The sequence below is a fragment of the Orycteropus afer genome, unplaced genomic scaffold (assembly GCF_000298275.1).
Source record: "Orycteropus afer afer isolate SDZICR_OR568_19922 unplaced genomic scaffold, OryAfe1.0 scaffold00132, whole genome shotgun sequence".
In the NCBI taxonomy this organism is placed as follows: domain Eukaryota; kingdom Metazoa; phylum Chordata; class Mammalia; order Tubulidentata; family Orycteropodidae; genus Orycteropus; species Orycteropus afer.
Genome location: NW_006921719.1, coordinates 6981758 through 6998366, shown reverse-complemented (window position 1 = coordinate 6998366; position 16609 = coordinate 6981758). Strand labels below are relative to the sequence as shown.

The window sequence follows — 16609 nt, the reverse complement described above, 5'->3', positions numbered from 1 at the left end:
AAAAAAAAAAAAAAAAGACTTTATTATTAAGTGTAATATGGGTTGACCAGCTTTGTTTTAGGCTATTTAAAGCAGGATTCTCTCTCTGCAACTCTGCAGATAAATCCTAGTGTTTTAGCTATAAGAAAGTTTCAAGAGTTCAGATATACAGATAAGCCAATTTATAAAAAATCCTTTTCTTACAGTATTCTAAAGGCTTTTAAAGCATTATATAAATCTTTAAATCTCCTATCACCCACATTTTAAGAAAGAAATCTATAACAAGGCACTCTTAAGATATAAAAACAATTTCGAAGACAATTACATTCAATGCTATATCTAATCCATTCCATTATGGTAGGGATGGAGAGGACTGTCTTCCTCAACCTAGGCAATTTCTATGCACCAACACAAACAAACAGGTGGCCAAGAGAGGCACCTCAGCTCATTCTCAATGTACTCAAACAACTGAAATTTTATCAGTGGAAGTCTCCCATCCACTGGCCAGGGAGTTACACTATTAATAGAATTGCCCAAATTTGATAATAACATTTTTCTCTAGTCTGGATATAGAACAGTGACTTCTATTAGCTCTTGCCCATAAAGGAAAACAGAATGGAACAGAACCAATGATCCCCCTAGCCTTCAATTGTGCTGATGGGACAAGAACTTCACAACCTGTTAACTGTAGCTCATCTGACATTTTAATTGTGTGTCTTATATGTATGTATGTATGTTACTGGTGCTAACAGCTTCCACTTCTAATTAACAACAATCCAAATCTCACCATCCTTATTACTGCTAATTAAAGCAAACATCCAAGCTCACAATATAGTAATACAACCTATAAGACAGTAACAATATATAGAGAAAAGTTTTATGGGGGTTTCCATTCTATCCTTAAGTGACAGAAGAACTAGAAGGGCTAGACAAAGCCTGAGATACAATTACACTACCAAAAAAAAAAAAAAAGGGGGCAACAAATGCCCTGTCAGAGCAGGAGTTAAAAAGGTGGCACTGGGAATGGATCAGATTGAGGCACACTCCTGGCCTGGGTTTTTACTTCCAATGGGTGAAAAAGGATCCTAGAAGAGACTAGAGGCACATCTTCCTTTCATCCTTCTGGGCTGGCAGCAAACAATCAATTACTTCCCATAGAACTTTTTGTTGAGAAGGAAGATCAGGAGGTTGACATTTACTTTAGCTCTATCAAATAATTTCATGACTGCAACTCCTTCATATTGTAGCTGCAGCAGGTCCTGTTTGAAAAAACATTTAGACAGTTAATCAAGTCTGTGGAACAAGAAAGGACACAATGTAGGGAGGGATTCAGAAGGAATAAGGCATGCTTTGTATGTCAGAAAGACTGTCCCTGAGTGGAATGGTTTTCACTTGGCAGATCAAACCCATGAAAGAAAGGCCTAGTTATCTGCTTCTATAAAGATTACAGCCAAGAAAACCCTATGGAGCTTAGTTCTACTCTGCAACACATGGGGTCACCATGAGTCAGAACTGACTGGACAGCAATGAGGTTTTTTTGACAGGAGGGGGGAGGGGGGAAGGGCGGGGAAGGTGCCAAAAGTGAAATGGGGTGAGAAAAAAAAGAGTTTGAGGAATAGAGTATGTTGCTCAACTGAGTTTTCTGGTTAATACGGAGTTAAGAACTCATGATGTTTTTATCAAAATGTATCAAACGTGGAAGAAAAAAAGAAACATGTTAATACGCACATCCAAGCTTTTTATTTCCAAAAGTACAATAACATTTTCATATTTCAATATAAAATAATGGGTTACCAGTTTTAATTAGTCTGGAGAAGGTAAAGGCATTTCAATCCATGATGAACTATATTAATTACTGAAAATGAGATAAAGCCAAAAATTTTAACAGTATCTACCACATTACTAATTTCTGTTTCACATGGGGAAGGTTTTATATTCTGAAGGCAAGTAAAAAGAGAGGACTCCATGTTTATTGGTGCCTACTATGTGCTTGACATTGTGTAAGCATAAAGCAACTTTTTAAGTCCTCACAAAAATCCTCTAAGGTATGATTTAAGATGAGGCAACTGAGAAGTCTCAGAGCTATTAACGGACTTGCCCAGGGGTACAGAGTCGGCTGTGGTGAATCCAGATCTGATCCAAAGTCCCTGCTTTTTCCACTACCCTCCACTGTCCAGAGCAACTTTACAAAATCTGTGTGGTCGCATCTTAAACTTTCTAACAGTTGTGAGAAAGCAGGGCTTGAACAGACCCAAAAGTTCAATCAATTCATCTTTTGGAAAAATTGGCAGCTCCATGAGTATGCAGGAGCTCTGGTAGCATAGTGGCTAAGGCACGTGACTGCTAACCAGAAGGCTGGCGGTTCAAACCCACCAGCCACTCCTCGGAAGGAAGATGGGGCAATCTACTTCCGTAGTGATACTGCCTCGGAAACCCAAGGAGGGGTCACTATGAGTCAGGTCCGACTCAACGGTACTTAACAACAACATAAGTATGCAGACCTTAGTGTTTCTTTCACCTGTGCCTAACATAACACCTCATACCTGGTAGCCACTTCATATTTGTGTATGAATGAATAAACTACCTTAGGCAGGCTGGTTGGCCTATAGGAATTTGGTGAAATTGAGGGACTAACAAAATCTTTTGTATAAACAGATAGCTGAACAAATGAGAAATGATTTTATGATGTAGAAAGCTAACACTAGCCACTGACAAGGAAACAAAGATGACTGAAAAAATACTACCTGTTCTTAAGGAGTTCACAATTTTCACATGTGAGGAAGGGACTAAGTCAACATATAATTACACTATAATGTGACACCAACTGTAAACAAAAGAAGCAAAGAGGAAACCACCAATTGAGACTTGGTTGGTAGGGGCAGTCTGGTAACACACATGTGAAAGAGCCTGGGTGGCACCAGCAGTTTGCAATCAGTTGCTAACCTAGAGGTTGGCAGTTTGAACCTATTCAACAGCTCCATGGAAAAAAAGCCTGGCAAATAGCAAAGATTATATTCAAGAAAACTCTATGGGGTTGTCATAAGTTGGGGGGCCAATTCAATAGTTAACAACCATAGACATACAAGTGCTCAATAAATGACAAAAGAATAAATGGGTGGTGGAAGAAGAAGCACACCCAATTAAGAGGGAGCAGCATATGCAAAAGCCCAAATGCATATTCAGAGAGAGGAACACACCATGAAATTCTATATACACAAAGTTAATGGAGTCTAGACATTACCTAGGGATCCTATCAATGTCCTGATTTTTTTTTTGAAATTGTGATTTGGGTGAAAGTTTACAGAGCAAATTCATTTTCCATACACATTTTATTTCATAACATTGATTGCAATCCCCATAACAGCCCTCTTCCCACTTCCTTCCTGTGGTTACCTTTTCCCTGTGTCTTTCTTTTCTATGCATGCCTGCCCTCTGAGCTATTTCCCTGTGCAAATGCTGTCCTTCTGATCTCTTCTAGTTGGCTGTTCTCTAAGGAGTGTACCTAGCAGGTGTAAATATTCACCTTATAGGCCTGTCTATTGTTTGGCTGGAAGCCATAGGAGTTTACATCCAGGCCCAAAGGGTGAGTAGGGGCCACAGTCTTGGGGGTTTCAGCAGTCCCTACCAAACCAGTAACCTGATCTTTTTTTTATGATTTTGAGTTTTGTTCCACATTTTCTCCCACCCTATTCAGGATGTTCAATTTTTATCCCTTTCCAAGTGGCTGGCAGTGAGAGGTGGGCACCACCTTTATTTTCTGGTCTCAGGGTCATGTAGGCTGAGGTTCACCAGGTCTACTAGTCCCTTGGACTAATTATTTTCTTGAATCTTTGTGTTTTTTCATTCTTCTTTACTCCAAACAAGGAGAGACCCACTGTTGCATCTAGATGGCTGCTTACAAGCTTTGAAGACCCCAGTTACTACTCACCAAAATAGGATGGAGAACAATGTTTTTGTGTAGTATGTTATGCCAATTGAGCTTGATGTCCCCCACAACCATGGTTCCAAGCCCATAGGCCCAATAACTCACTCCCTCAGGGTGGCTGGCTGTGGCTAAGAAGTTATTGTTAACTTTGTTTGCCCCGTTAGTTCTATTTATATGGACAATGTCCTGACATGTTTCAATGTGTAAAAAGCAGAGATAGTTCAAAATAAAAATCAGAGATAATTTTTTATATTACAAAATGATTCACTGCAGACTTCTTTTTAAATCTAAAATGGGATTCAGGTTACAAAGATACAGACCTGCACACACCTTATAAGGAATACATCTAACTTTTAAATACCTGTATCAAATCAAAATGTAGAAAAGAATAGAATTTTAAACTACTGAGTAGGCTTAGAATTTTATACTGTCAAGACAGTATAAATTTGAACTTAAGCATTTTGTGCAAGTCTGAGGTATCAGCTCAATTTACTGGCAACATTGAGTAGAAGCTTCAAGTAAATGCTTTCTGAAGATTACACATCTGCAAAAGCTCCCCAGTGTGCACAGACCAAATCAAGCTTCACCCCACCCCAGTGTGGAGCCTGCATGTGAATGGCTTTCCCAAGTGGATCTCCTTTTTATCTATTTCTCCTACCTCGACAATAACATAACTACCATCTACACACACACACATGCATGCGTGCATGCACACACATACACACACAATTAAAACCTGAGAAAGCTAGAACTTGTATAAGGCAGAAACCAGTCAGAGAAGGAAAACTCAGATATTTCCCACTAAAAGAGAGTGATAAAATAGTGGTAAGACTACATCCTGTCAAAAGCAGAAAACTTGTGAAATACAGAAATGAGGCAGTCTGGCCAAGTTCTGGCTCTTACAGGTTTCACTGTGAGAAAGCTTTCAGACTTACCTGATAATGTAACATAAAAGTCTCCATTTGGACTCCCATGAATTTGGCTTTTACTTCAAAGTCTCCAACTTCTTCTGTTGGACTGATTTCAAAGATAACATTTTTAAACCTGTTGAAACATAACACATAATCATAAGGGCATGGTTTTTATGTTCACAAATAAAAATACTGTGATATGGGGAAAGAGAGATACAGTCTTTAAGGAAGAAAAGGGGTAGAAAATATGTCTAAAGTAACTTCTGCAGGTGAAGCAGTATGGAATAGCTACTCCTAAGTGCCATCTGCTTTGGGACTTGGACAGAGGAGTGACAATTTCTCCATGTAGCATTTGCATTCATTTCAAGAGGAACCACTGAGCAATGCCCAAATGGCTTCTGAAGGGATCATGTCAGAGGAAATCTGCTTGGCTTTCTAAGTGACTACTACTGGAACCTAATGAAAAAAAAACTGAGAATCAAGGGAAACCGGGCTGGACAGAGTGGCAAGAGGAAGTGTGACTGTTTTCATGCATCATGTTTGTGGATTAGGAGAAGTGACAAGTAAATAAAAGAGGGTCGGTGCAAAAAGAATCAAAGAGGAGATTACTGGAAAGAAGTAGGTAATAGCCAATTATATTAAAAGTTCAAGGTACATACAAAAGTTCATAATAACAAACAGATGCTACTTTGCAATGAGTATCAAAACATTTTTATTACTGTATTATTCTGTTAAAGATGTTTTTATTTCATCTGGAAGTATTTCTTTAATATTTTTAGCATAGAAAGGTACAGTATATTCTATATAAGACAAATATTTATTTGACAGATATTAGATATGAACCATACCTAACTATTCCAACTTACATAAAATTTGATTTAAAGATAAGACTTGAGAGTGCAACTTGTTTGTAATACAGGGACTGCCTGTGTACAGGCATACTTAAGTTATTACATTTTACTTTATTGTGCTTTGCAGATATTGTGTTGTTTTTGTTTTACAAAAGGAAGTTTTGCATCAAGCAAGTGGACTGATGCCATTTTTCCAATAGCATGTACTCACTTTGTGTTTCCTTGTCACATTTTGGTAACTCACAACATTTCAAGCTTTTTCATGTTATCACACACTTAATATACTACAGTATAGTGTAAACATAAGTTTCATATGCACTGGAAAACCAAATAATTTGATTCGCTTTATTGCGATATTCACTTTATCGTGATATTCACTTTATCGCAGCAGTCTAGAACCGAACCTGCAATATCTCTGAGGTATGCTTGTATTTTCATAAGGTGCTCTATGTACATATAAATGTATACTTATACATATCATAGAGCACTTACATATACTTTTTATTTATTTATATATTTGTGTGTGTGTGTGTGTGTGTATATATATATATATATAAAATATATATATATTTGGGTGAAGATTTACAGAGAGCAAATTCACTTTCCATACAGCAGTTCACATATACTTTGTCTCATGTCACTGACCACAGTTTACCACAATGCAACAGCTCCCCTCCCACTTCCTCCCCATAGTTACCTCTTCCCAGTGTCCATCCCTCCATACTCTCCTGCGTCCTGAGCTGTCTCCCTGTGCATAAGCAGCCCTTCCTTCTCCCATGATTGTTCTCTCCAGGGCATGTGTCTACTCGAGGTAAATGTTTAACTCACATGCCTGTACTTTGTTTGGCTGGAAACCACATATACTTCTTGTTGCTGATAGGTGCTGTCAAGTCAGCTCCAACTCATAGCGACCCTACACACAACAGAATGAAACACTGTCCATTCGTGCACCATCCTCACAATCCTTGGTATACTTGAGCCCATCATTCCAGCCACTGTGTCAATCCAACTCATAGCAAACCTACACACAGCAGAATGAAACACTGCCCAGTCATGCACCATCCTCACAATCCTTGGTATACTTAAACCCACTGTTCCAGCCACTGTGTCAATCCACCTTGTTGAGGGTCTTCCCTCTTCATTAAGGTCAGCTTTACTATGAGGAGGCAGCTCTTCCCCAGTAATATTTGGAATGGCTTCTGAATTGAGTGGCGCATCTTCCGGCACTATATCAGACAAAGTTTCAGGCTATTCATAAAGTTTTTCAGTAATATATCAGATAGTGCTTCACTGGCCAATACTTTGAGAAGTGGATGGCCCCCTTCTTCTTCCCAGCCTGGAGGCACCACTGAAATCTGTCCAGCAGATTTATATATATACACATGTGTATATATACACAAATATATATATATGTGTGTGTATGTATACACACACACACATACACATATATATAAATGTACTGAGTACCACCAAAGATGTGTTTTATTGACTATGCAAAGGCATTTGACTATGTGGATCATAACAAATTATAGATAACATTGCAAAGAATAGGAATTCCAGAACACTTAATTGTTTTCATGAGGAACCTGTACATAGACCAAGAGGCTGTCATTCAAGCTGAACAAAGGAATACTACACTACATGGTTTAAAATCAGGAAGGATGTACATCAGGGTTGTAGCCTTTCACCATACTTACTCAATCTGCATGCTGAGCAAATATTCCGAGAAGCTAGACTATAATGAAGAAGAACGTGGCATCAGTATTGGGGGAAGAACCATTAATAACCTGTAATATGCAGATGACACAACCTTGCTTGCTGAAAGTGAAGAGGACTTGAAGCATTTATTGATGAAGATCAAAGACTACAGTCTGCAGTATGGATTACATCTCAAGATAAAGAAAACAAAAATCCTCACAACTGGACCAATAAGAACATCATGATAAAAAGAAAAAAGACTGAAGTTTTCAGGGATTTCATTTTACTTGAATCCAGTCAACACCCAAGAAAGCAGCAGTCAGAAAATCAGACGTTGTATTTCAACAGGAAAATGTGCTGCAAAAGACCTTTTTAAAGTGTTATGAAATAAAGCTGTCACTTTGAAGACTAAAGTTTGCCTGACCCAAGCCATGGTATTTTCAATCGCCTCATATGCATGTGAAAGCTGGACAAGGAATAAGGAAGTGCTGATGCCATTGAATTGTGGTGTTGGTGAAGACTATTCAAAATACCATGAACTGCCAGAAGAACAAACAGATCTGTCCTGGAAGAAGTACACCCAGAATCCTCCTTGGAAGTGAGAATGGCCAGACTTCATCTCACCTACTTTGGTCGTGTTGTCAGAAGGGACCATCACCTGGAGAAGGATGCATGCTTGGTAAAAGTACAGAATCAGCAAAGAAAGGGAAGACCTTCAACAAGATGGATTGACACAGTGGCTGCAATGATGAGCTCAAGCTTGCCAAGAACTGTGAGGATGGTGCAGGACTGACCTGTGTTTTGTTCTGTTGTATACAGGGTTACTATGAGGTAAAGCTGACTCAACGGCATCTAACACCATCACTACCACCACAGATAAGTTTCTATTACTGAAAATATTTAAAATGTTATTCGTTCTCAAGAAGTTATATATCAGGGAAGACTTCCAGTAAGATGGAATAGGCAGACAAGTGACACAGACCCTCTTCAACAAAGAAAAGAAAAATCAATTGTCAGAGATACAGAAGATAATCCTGGAGCCCTGAGCTTTGAAAGGAACTATACAGAAGTGGATTAGGCACCAACTAGTGGAACAACCTAAACGAAAACAGGACCTAAGAATAGGCTCTATTTGCCAAGGTCGGCAGGGACATACAAGAGGCTGACAACAGGAAAGGAGACAGGTGTTGAGTGTTTAAGTGCTGTCAACTAGCAAACAGAGGAGCACAGTACCCTGCTTGTGTAGATAACATACAAACAAAACAAAAAGACAAAAATCATGGCCAAGTCACTTCAACATACAATCACCATTAAATATATATACAAAAACGTCACGATGCCGCAGAGACAACAGAGCATCACAGTCCACACAAAAGCAAGATAAACCAGGAGAAACAAAGGACCAGGATACAGACCCAAAACACATCCCTGAGGAAGATGCAACATTGGAACTCCCTGATAAGAATTCAAATGAATTATATTTAGGTATCTTCAACGAATTTAGAGACAGATCAAGGAAAACACAAAGAAAACTCTACAATCTCAAAAGACAATATAAGAACAAAATGACAAAATAAATGAAAAATTAGAAATGATACAAAATCTACACACAGAAATCCAGAAGATTAATACTAAATTTTCACAAATAGGTAAGACAAGACATTGAATGGGCAAAGGGGCAGAAATGAATCAATGGAAGATAGAATTAGGGAGATTGATGGCAAATACCTGAACACTTCTTTGGAAAGGGATAAATCAGAAAAAAGATCAAAACAAAATGAAGAAAGCCCAAGGTTCACGTGGGATACCATCAAAAGGAATAACCTACATGTAATTGGAATTCCAGAACAGGAAGAAACAAATAAAACTACAGAGAAAATTGTTGAAGATTTGATGGAAGAGAATTTTCCTGGTATGGTGAAAGATGAGAACATATACATTCAGGAAGTCCAATGAACCCCAAACAGAATAGACCCCAAAAGAAAATCACCAAGACATATCATCATCAAACTTACCAAAAGCAAAGAAAGAAAGAATCATGAGAGCAGCACAGGAAAAACAAAAAGTTACCTACAAGTGGCAAACAATAAGACTAAGCTCAGATTTCTCAACAGAAACCATGCAGGCAAGAAGACAATGGCATGGTATATATAAAACCCTGGAAGAGAAAAATTTCCAACAAAGAATTATGTAACCAGAAAAACTGTCCCTCAAATATCATGGTGAAATGAGGACATTACCAGATTAGCAGAAATTAAGGGAATTTATTAAAACCAGACCAACCTTTTAAGAGATGCTAAAGGGAGTCCTTTGACAGTGAAGCAACAACAGCCAACAACAACTGATCATTAACACACATGATGATATAACCCAGAAACCAATCCAGCTATGGAAGTAGCCAAAGTAAGCCTAAAAGATTGTGAAGAAGGAACCAGAGACATCAACTGACAAATGAGGACAACTACAAACCAAAAAGGGGAAAAAACTGTGTCGTTACAGAACTTCTAGATGGTATGGAAGTCAAGACAACTACAAGATAGAACAGACTGTTCTAAACTTGGAAAGAAAACTATAAATCACAGGGTAACCTCAAAGAAAAATGATAAACTTTCACATCAAAAAAGAGAACCAATATTAAGTATTCAGCAAATACTAAAACAATAGCAATGAAGGAAGCGATAACACATTTCATAAACAAAACAAGCTCAGCATAGAAAATTATATGGAACAAAGAAATCGACACCATGAAAAAGCACATAACAAAAATGACAGCAACAAATTCATATTTGCCGATAATTACCTATCTGGCAAGGGACTTATCTCTAAGATTTATAGCGGAAGAGTGAATGACCAACTATGGTACACATAATAGAACGCTATGCAGCGCTAAAGAATAGTGTAGAATCTGCAAAACACCACATAACGTGGATGAACTTGGAGGACATTATGCTAAGTGAAATAAGTCAATCACAGAAGGACAAATATAGTATTAGTTCATTGTTGTGGTTTATATATGGAGGGAAACTTTCTTTGTTGGTTGCCAGGGGTGGGAGAGGAGGGGAGGGAGCACTGCAAAAACAAAAAATGCATTGACTCATGTCACTTTAGTTTTGTGTATTTCACTGTACATAAATTATATTTCAGTAAAATGCATTTTTTTTTTTAAAAAAGTTATGTATCAGGAAAATTTTATGGCATCAAAAGAATGTGAGAATATGCTGTTCCCCAGATGATAACCCCAGATTTCCAGAACTCAACTGTAGTGCAACCTTACCTATCTGTAACAGAGCTGAGTACCATGAAGAAAGCAAAAAAGGTTGCTGAGAAGCTGAGAGGTCACAAAATCCATGCACTAAAGTATATGCATTTTATTCAACAGGAGATCCTCACACCTTAAAAGTATTCATTTTATGTGATAAATCATTTTATTTTAGTAAGTTTGGTTGGCTATCTGGTTTTTAAGCCCATGTTCTGTTTTTGCTTTATCAGATATTGTCAAGCAGCTCTGACTCATAGCTACCATAAGTACAACAGAACAAAACATGCCTGGTCACACACCATCCTCACAATCCTTGTTATACCTGAGCCCATCACAGCAGCCACTGTGTCAATCTATCTTGTTGAGGCTCTCCCTCTTTTTTGCTGACCCTCCACTTTACCAAGCATAACATCCTTCTCCAGCCAACGGTCCCTTCTGACAACATGACCAAAGTAGGTGCTTCCAAGGAGCATTCTGGCTGCACTTCTTCCAAGAAGTATCTGTTAGTTCTTCTGGCAGTTCATGGTACTTTCAGTATTCTCTGCCAACACCACAACTCAAAAGCATTAACTCTTCTTTGGTCTTCTTTATTCATTGTTCAGTTTTCACATACATATGAGGCAACTGAAAATACCATGGCTTGGGTTAGGAGCACCTAACCTAAGTGACATCTTTGCTTCTTAACTCTTTAACGAGGTCTTTTGCAACAGATTTGCCCAGTACGATATATGTCTGATTTCTTGCCTGATGCTTCCATTGGTGTTGACTGTGGATCCAAGTAACGTGAAATCTTTGACAACTTCAGTCTTTTCTCCATTCACTGTGATGCTGCTTGTTGGTCCCATGGTAAGGATTTTCATTTACTTTATGTTGAGGTGTAATCCATACTGAAGACTGTAGTCTTTAATTTTCATCAGTAAGTGCTTCAAGTCATTTTCACTTTCAGCAAGCAAGGATGTGTCACCTGCATACTGCAGGTTGTTAATGACTCTTCCTCCAATCCTGATGCCATATCCTTCTTCATATAGTCCAGCATCTCGGATTATTTGCTCAGCATACAGACTGAATAAGTATGGTAAGAGGATACAACCCTGATGCACACCCTTCCTGATTTTAAACCATGCAGTATCCTCTTGTTCTGTTAGAATGACAGCATCGTGGTCTATGTACAGGTTTCTCATGATGACAATTAATTGTTCTGGAATTCCCATATTTTCTCAATGTTATCCATAATTTTTCATGATCAACACAGTTGAATGCTTTTGCATAGTCAATAAAAACACAAGTAAACATCTTTCTGGTATTTTTTGCTTTCAGCCATAACCCATCTGACATCAGCAATGATATCCCTTGTTCCACGTGCTCTTTTGAATCCATCTTGCATTTCTGGAAGCTCCTGGTCAATATACTGCTGCAACTGTTTTTGAACTATCTATTCTTTAGATGGTCTCTAATTCAGGTGGGATATAATCAAGGTCGTATTTTGGCTCTCATGTACTAGCTTTAATTGTCTTCAGCTTCAACTTTAACTTACTTATGAGCAGTTCCACAGTCAGCTCCTGGCCTTGCTTTGGCTGAAGTTATTGGACTTCTCCATCACCTCTTTCCACAGATGTAGTCGATCTGACTTAGTGTATTCCATCTGGCAAAGTCCATGTGTATAGCTGCTATTTATGTTGTTGAAAAAGGTTATTGGTGATGAATAAGCCATTGGTCTTACAAAATTCTATCATGCGATCTCTGGCATCACTTCTATCACGAAGGCCATAATGTCCAACTACTGGCAATTCTTTGTTTCCAATTTTCACAATCAAATCACCAGTGATAATCAAGACATCTTGATTGCATGTTTAGTCAGTTTCCAGTTTCACATTGCAGATGGTAAAAATCTTTAACTTCCCTTGTCTTTTGGCTTTAGTGATTGGTGCACAAATTTGAGTACCAGTAGTATTAACTGATCTTACTTATAGGCATATGGCTATGGTCCTATCACTGGCAGCATTGTACTTCAGGACAGATCTTGAAACATTCTTTGTGATGCCACGCCATTCCTCTTTGTCATTCTCAGCATAGTAGATCATATGACTGATCCAAAATGGCCAAAACTAGTCCCTTTCAGCTTGCTAATGCCTAAGATATCAATCTTTATGCATTCCATTTCGTTTTTGACAGCTTCCAATTTTCCTACACTCATACTTCATACATTCCACATTCCAATTATTAATGGATGTTTGCAGCTGTTTCTTCCCATTTTCAGTCATGCCACATAGCAAACGGAGGACCCAAAAGCATTACTCCATCCACATCATTAAAGCCAACTCTACTTTGAGGAGGCAGCTCCTCGAGGACCCAGTTGCATTCTGAGTGTCTTCTTTTTTTAAAAAAAAAAAATTGTGATTTGGTTGAAAATTTACAGAGCAAATTCACTTTCTTTACAGCAGTTCACATACACTTTGTCTCATGATACTGACCACAATTTACCACAATGCAACAGCTCCCCTTCCACTTCCTCCTGACAGTCACCTCTTCCCTGTGTCCATCCCTCCATGCACCCTTATCCCCTGAGCTGTCTCCCTGTGCATAAACAGCCCTTCTTTCTCCCATGATTGTTCTCTCCAAGGAGTGTATCTACCTCAGGTAAATGTTCAACTCATATGCCTGTCTTTTGTTTGGCTGGAAGCCACAAGTGTGGGTTCAATTCCAGATCTGCAGGGCAGCCAGGGGCCACAGTCTCAGTGATTCCACCAGGCTCTATCAGACTAGCAAACCTGGTCCCCCCACAAGTTTTTTTTTCCTAAATGATTTTGAATTTTGTTCCACATTGTTCTCCCCCTCTATCCAGGATATCCTACATAGATTCCCCCTCTGAGTGGTTGACAGTGGTAGCTGGGCACCATCTAGTTCTTCTGGTCTCATAGTTGTATAGGCTGCAGATCTCACAGTGTACCAGTCGCACTAAGACTAATTGTTTCCATGAATCTTTGGTTTTCTTCATTCTTCTTTGCTTTGAATGAGGAGAGACCCATCGTTGCATCTAGATGGCTGCTTGCAAGCTTTTAAGATCCCAGTCACTACTGTATTCTGTGTGTCTTCTGACCTGAGGGGCTAATGTTCTGTCACTATATCAGATAAGGTTTCAGGGCTATCCATAAAGTGTTCCAGTAACATATCAGGTAAGTGTTTCACTGCTATCCATAAGGTTTTCACTGGCCAATTCTTTGAGATATAGATGGCCCCTTCCTTCTTCTGAGTCTTAGTCTGGAAACTATGCTGAAAGCTGTCCACCAGGGTAGCCCTGCTGGTATCTGAAATACCAGTGGCATAGCCTCCAGCCTCACAGCAACATGCAAGCCACTACAGTACAATAAACTGACAGATGAGTGGTGGTTTTAAACCCATAGTCACCATTAAAATGATGTAAGAGAGGCTAATAGAAGCAGACACTTGAACAGTCATGGAAAATAATGGCAAACAGGGAAGAGATAATAAATGTTGTGAAAACAGATTAGAAAAATACCTAAAGTATTCAACAAAGGAATAAATGAAAGAGAAAAACAATAAGGTCCCTAATTTAAAAATGAACAAAAGTGAAAATAGAGACAATAAACTATGTTAAAACAAACATTTTAAAACAAAAGGCAACACATACCTCAAGCAGAATTCAAAGAAACAGAATGCTGAAAGTGAGGTAATATTTTTTAACAATGGAAAAACATCGAAAATTATTTTAATATTCAATGACGGCAAGAAAGTAGTGAGATGAGTAAGTATCATACACACGCAAACACTACTGGAAATGTTTTGGCAAAATATATAAGTTTAACATTGTATTAAATTTCTATACTCTTTGGCCTAGAAATTCCATTTCTAGGCATCTATCATTAAAAAAAAAAAATTCAAGGTAGGATCAAAAATTTATATGTAAAAGTGTGTTATCACAGTATTAGTGTAATAACATAAAAAGTAAAATCCACTTAAATGTTTTACAATAGGTTCATGGTTAAATAAATTCTGTCTATAATATGGGAGCTCTGGTAGCATAGTGCCTAAGGCACTTGACTGCGAACCAGAAGGCTGGCGGTTCAAACCCACCAACCACTCCTCGGAAAGAAGGTTGGGCATTCCTACTTCTGTAGTGTTACTGCCTCGGAAACCCAAGGAGGGGTCGCTATGAGTTGGGGCCGACTCGATGGCAAATTAACAACAACAACAACAACAACATAATATGGGATATTATGTAGTCATTGAAAAGTATACTTTCAAAGAGTGAAAAACGCTCACAATATAATGCTTTCAGAAAAAGCTTGGATACATGCCTATAAATAGTATGATCCCAATTTATGTTAAAAAATAGTAAATAGGTAGATAAGAAGACAAGTGAGTGGGGAGGCAATCTTTATGTCAATAGAGACAGAGGAAACTATACAAAAATAATTTTATGCTTATCTCTGGTTTGTGGGATTATAGGTGTTTTGCCTTTTCTTTGCGCTTAACCTTGTTTTCAAAGTTTAATATGTATTATTTTAGAATCAGAACAATATATATGCTTCTTCTTAAACCAAGTATTTTTTGGATAGACGTAAGAATAGAACTAGGTTGCCTGAGGTCACAGGGCTGACTGAGCAGGTGCCCAGTGAGTGCAGCTGGGCCCAGGATCTGTGGGAAGACAGATGGGTCAGACCCATGAACCATGTGCCAAGCAAGCTAGTTCTTCCCAGAACAGAAAAATGAAGGCAAGTCCCTAGTTTGTAGTCAAAGTGTAATAAACCAAACATCCTGTTATTGTTACTCTTATTTATTCTCAGTTCATGCACAGAAGAAATGGAAGGAACGGTTTCCTGCTTTAAAGAGGAAATATTCATATGGTCAATGTCATGAGACAAAGTGGATGTGAACTGCTGTAAGCAAAGTGAATTTGCTCTGTACATTTCCACCCAAATCACAATTAAAAAAAAAAACAACGGGGTGGGGGAGAGGAAATATTCAGATGGGACCTACATGAGCAGGTATGGACACACCCTGAGACAAATGTTCCCCAAAAAAGGAAATTCAAAAATACTTTCCCTTTTATGACAAATTAGCTTTGATATGAGGCTTAAATCATTATATTGAAATATACATAGGTAAAGGTATAAAACAACAATCTAGAAAAGAGAAATACAGGCAATATAATGAAGGTGTGAGAAATGTAATTTAACAAAATTAGATTTATAAAACAAAAAAGGAAATACTTACTGATTCACCTGCAGGTCTTCAATTTCCAGAAGAACTCCTTTTTCATGTAGTCTTGCTGCTGTGTATTTCAGGGAAATCTTTTTGCTTTTCTTTCCTTTCATTTCCCTAGGCTTTTTGGAGACCCTGTAAAAATCATATCACTTTCTGTAAGTAACTATCTACTCTGAATCTTTGTTGGCTAAGGATATGAGGTCAGGAAACAAACTTCCCAGACACAAGCTTAAGAAATATGCTAATTCTAAAGCAAATGTTAGTATTCTCCTAAGCAGTATCTCTGAAAAACAGGGAAAACATTACAAAATTGCCTTTGTCTTTAAGTGATATTTGAAAATACTCCATAAAATTGACAGTCTCTTAATCCTTCCATGTCCATCTCAGAACCTAAGCACACAGAAATAAATGTAAGGGCTTCTAATGCCAGGCTTCAGGAACTGTGCTAACTTCCAAGGTGAAGGAGACATTCTAAGCTCCTCAGTTGTGAAGGGAAAAAAATAACTTAGAATGAATAATTTTAAAAGAATTTAATGTAGCACAGAAATTTTAGAGGAATGTGAACAAGGAAAAAGAAACAGAGGTTAGGAAGTATTACAGGTTTAACTGTGTCCCCAAAAAATACATGTTGTAAATCCTAGTCTCTATACCCATGGTTACAATTCCATTTAAGAATGAGTGCCTTTGGAGGCGGGGCAAGATGGCACACTAGGCAGAAGGATTGCACAGACCCTCTTCAACAAAGAAAAGGGAAACCAAT

At 38.2% G+C, this 16609-nt stretch overlaps 1 protein-coding gene across 1 annotated transcript in view; it reads right to left on the bottom strand.

Moving 5' to 3' along the window:
- Positions 1-1124: 1124 nt before the first annotated feature.
- The window catches only part of IQGAP1 (IQ motif containing GTPase activating protein 1), a 135277-nt gene continuing 119792 nt past the window's right edge, over positions 1125-16609 (bottom strand). Inside the window, exons 36-38 of the mRNA XM_007945136.2 lie at positions 15859-15981; positions 4840-4948; positions 1125-1238 (exon numbers count right to left, since the gene is read on the bottom strand). Coding sequence (XP_007943327.1) covers positions 1125-1238; positions 4840-4948; positions 15859-15981 — 346 coding nt within the window. The remainder of the gene's footprint in view (positions 1239-4839; positions 4949-15858; positions 15982-16609) is intronic.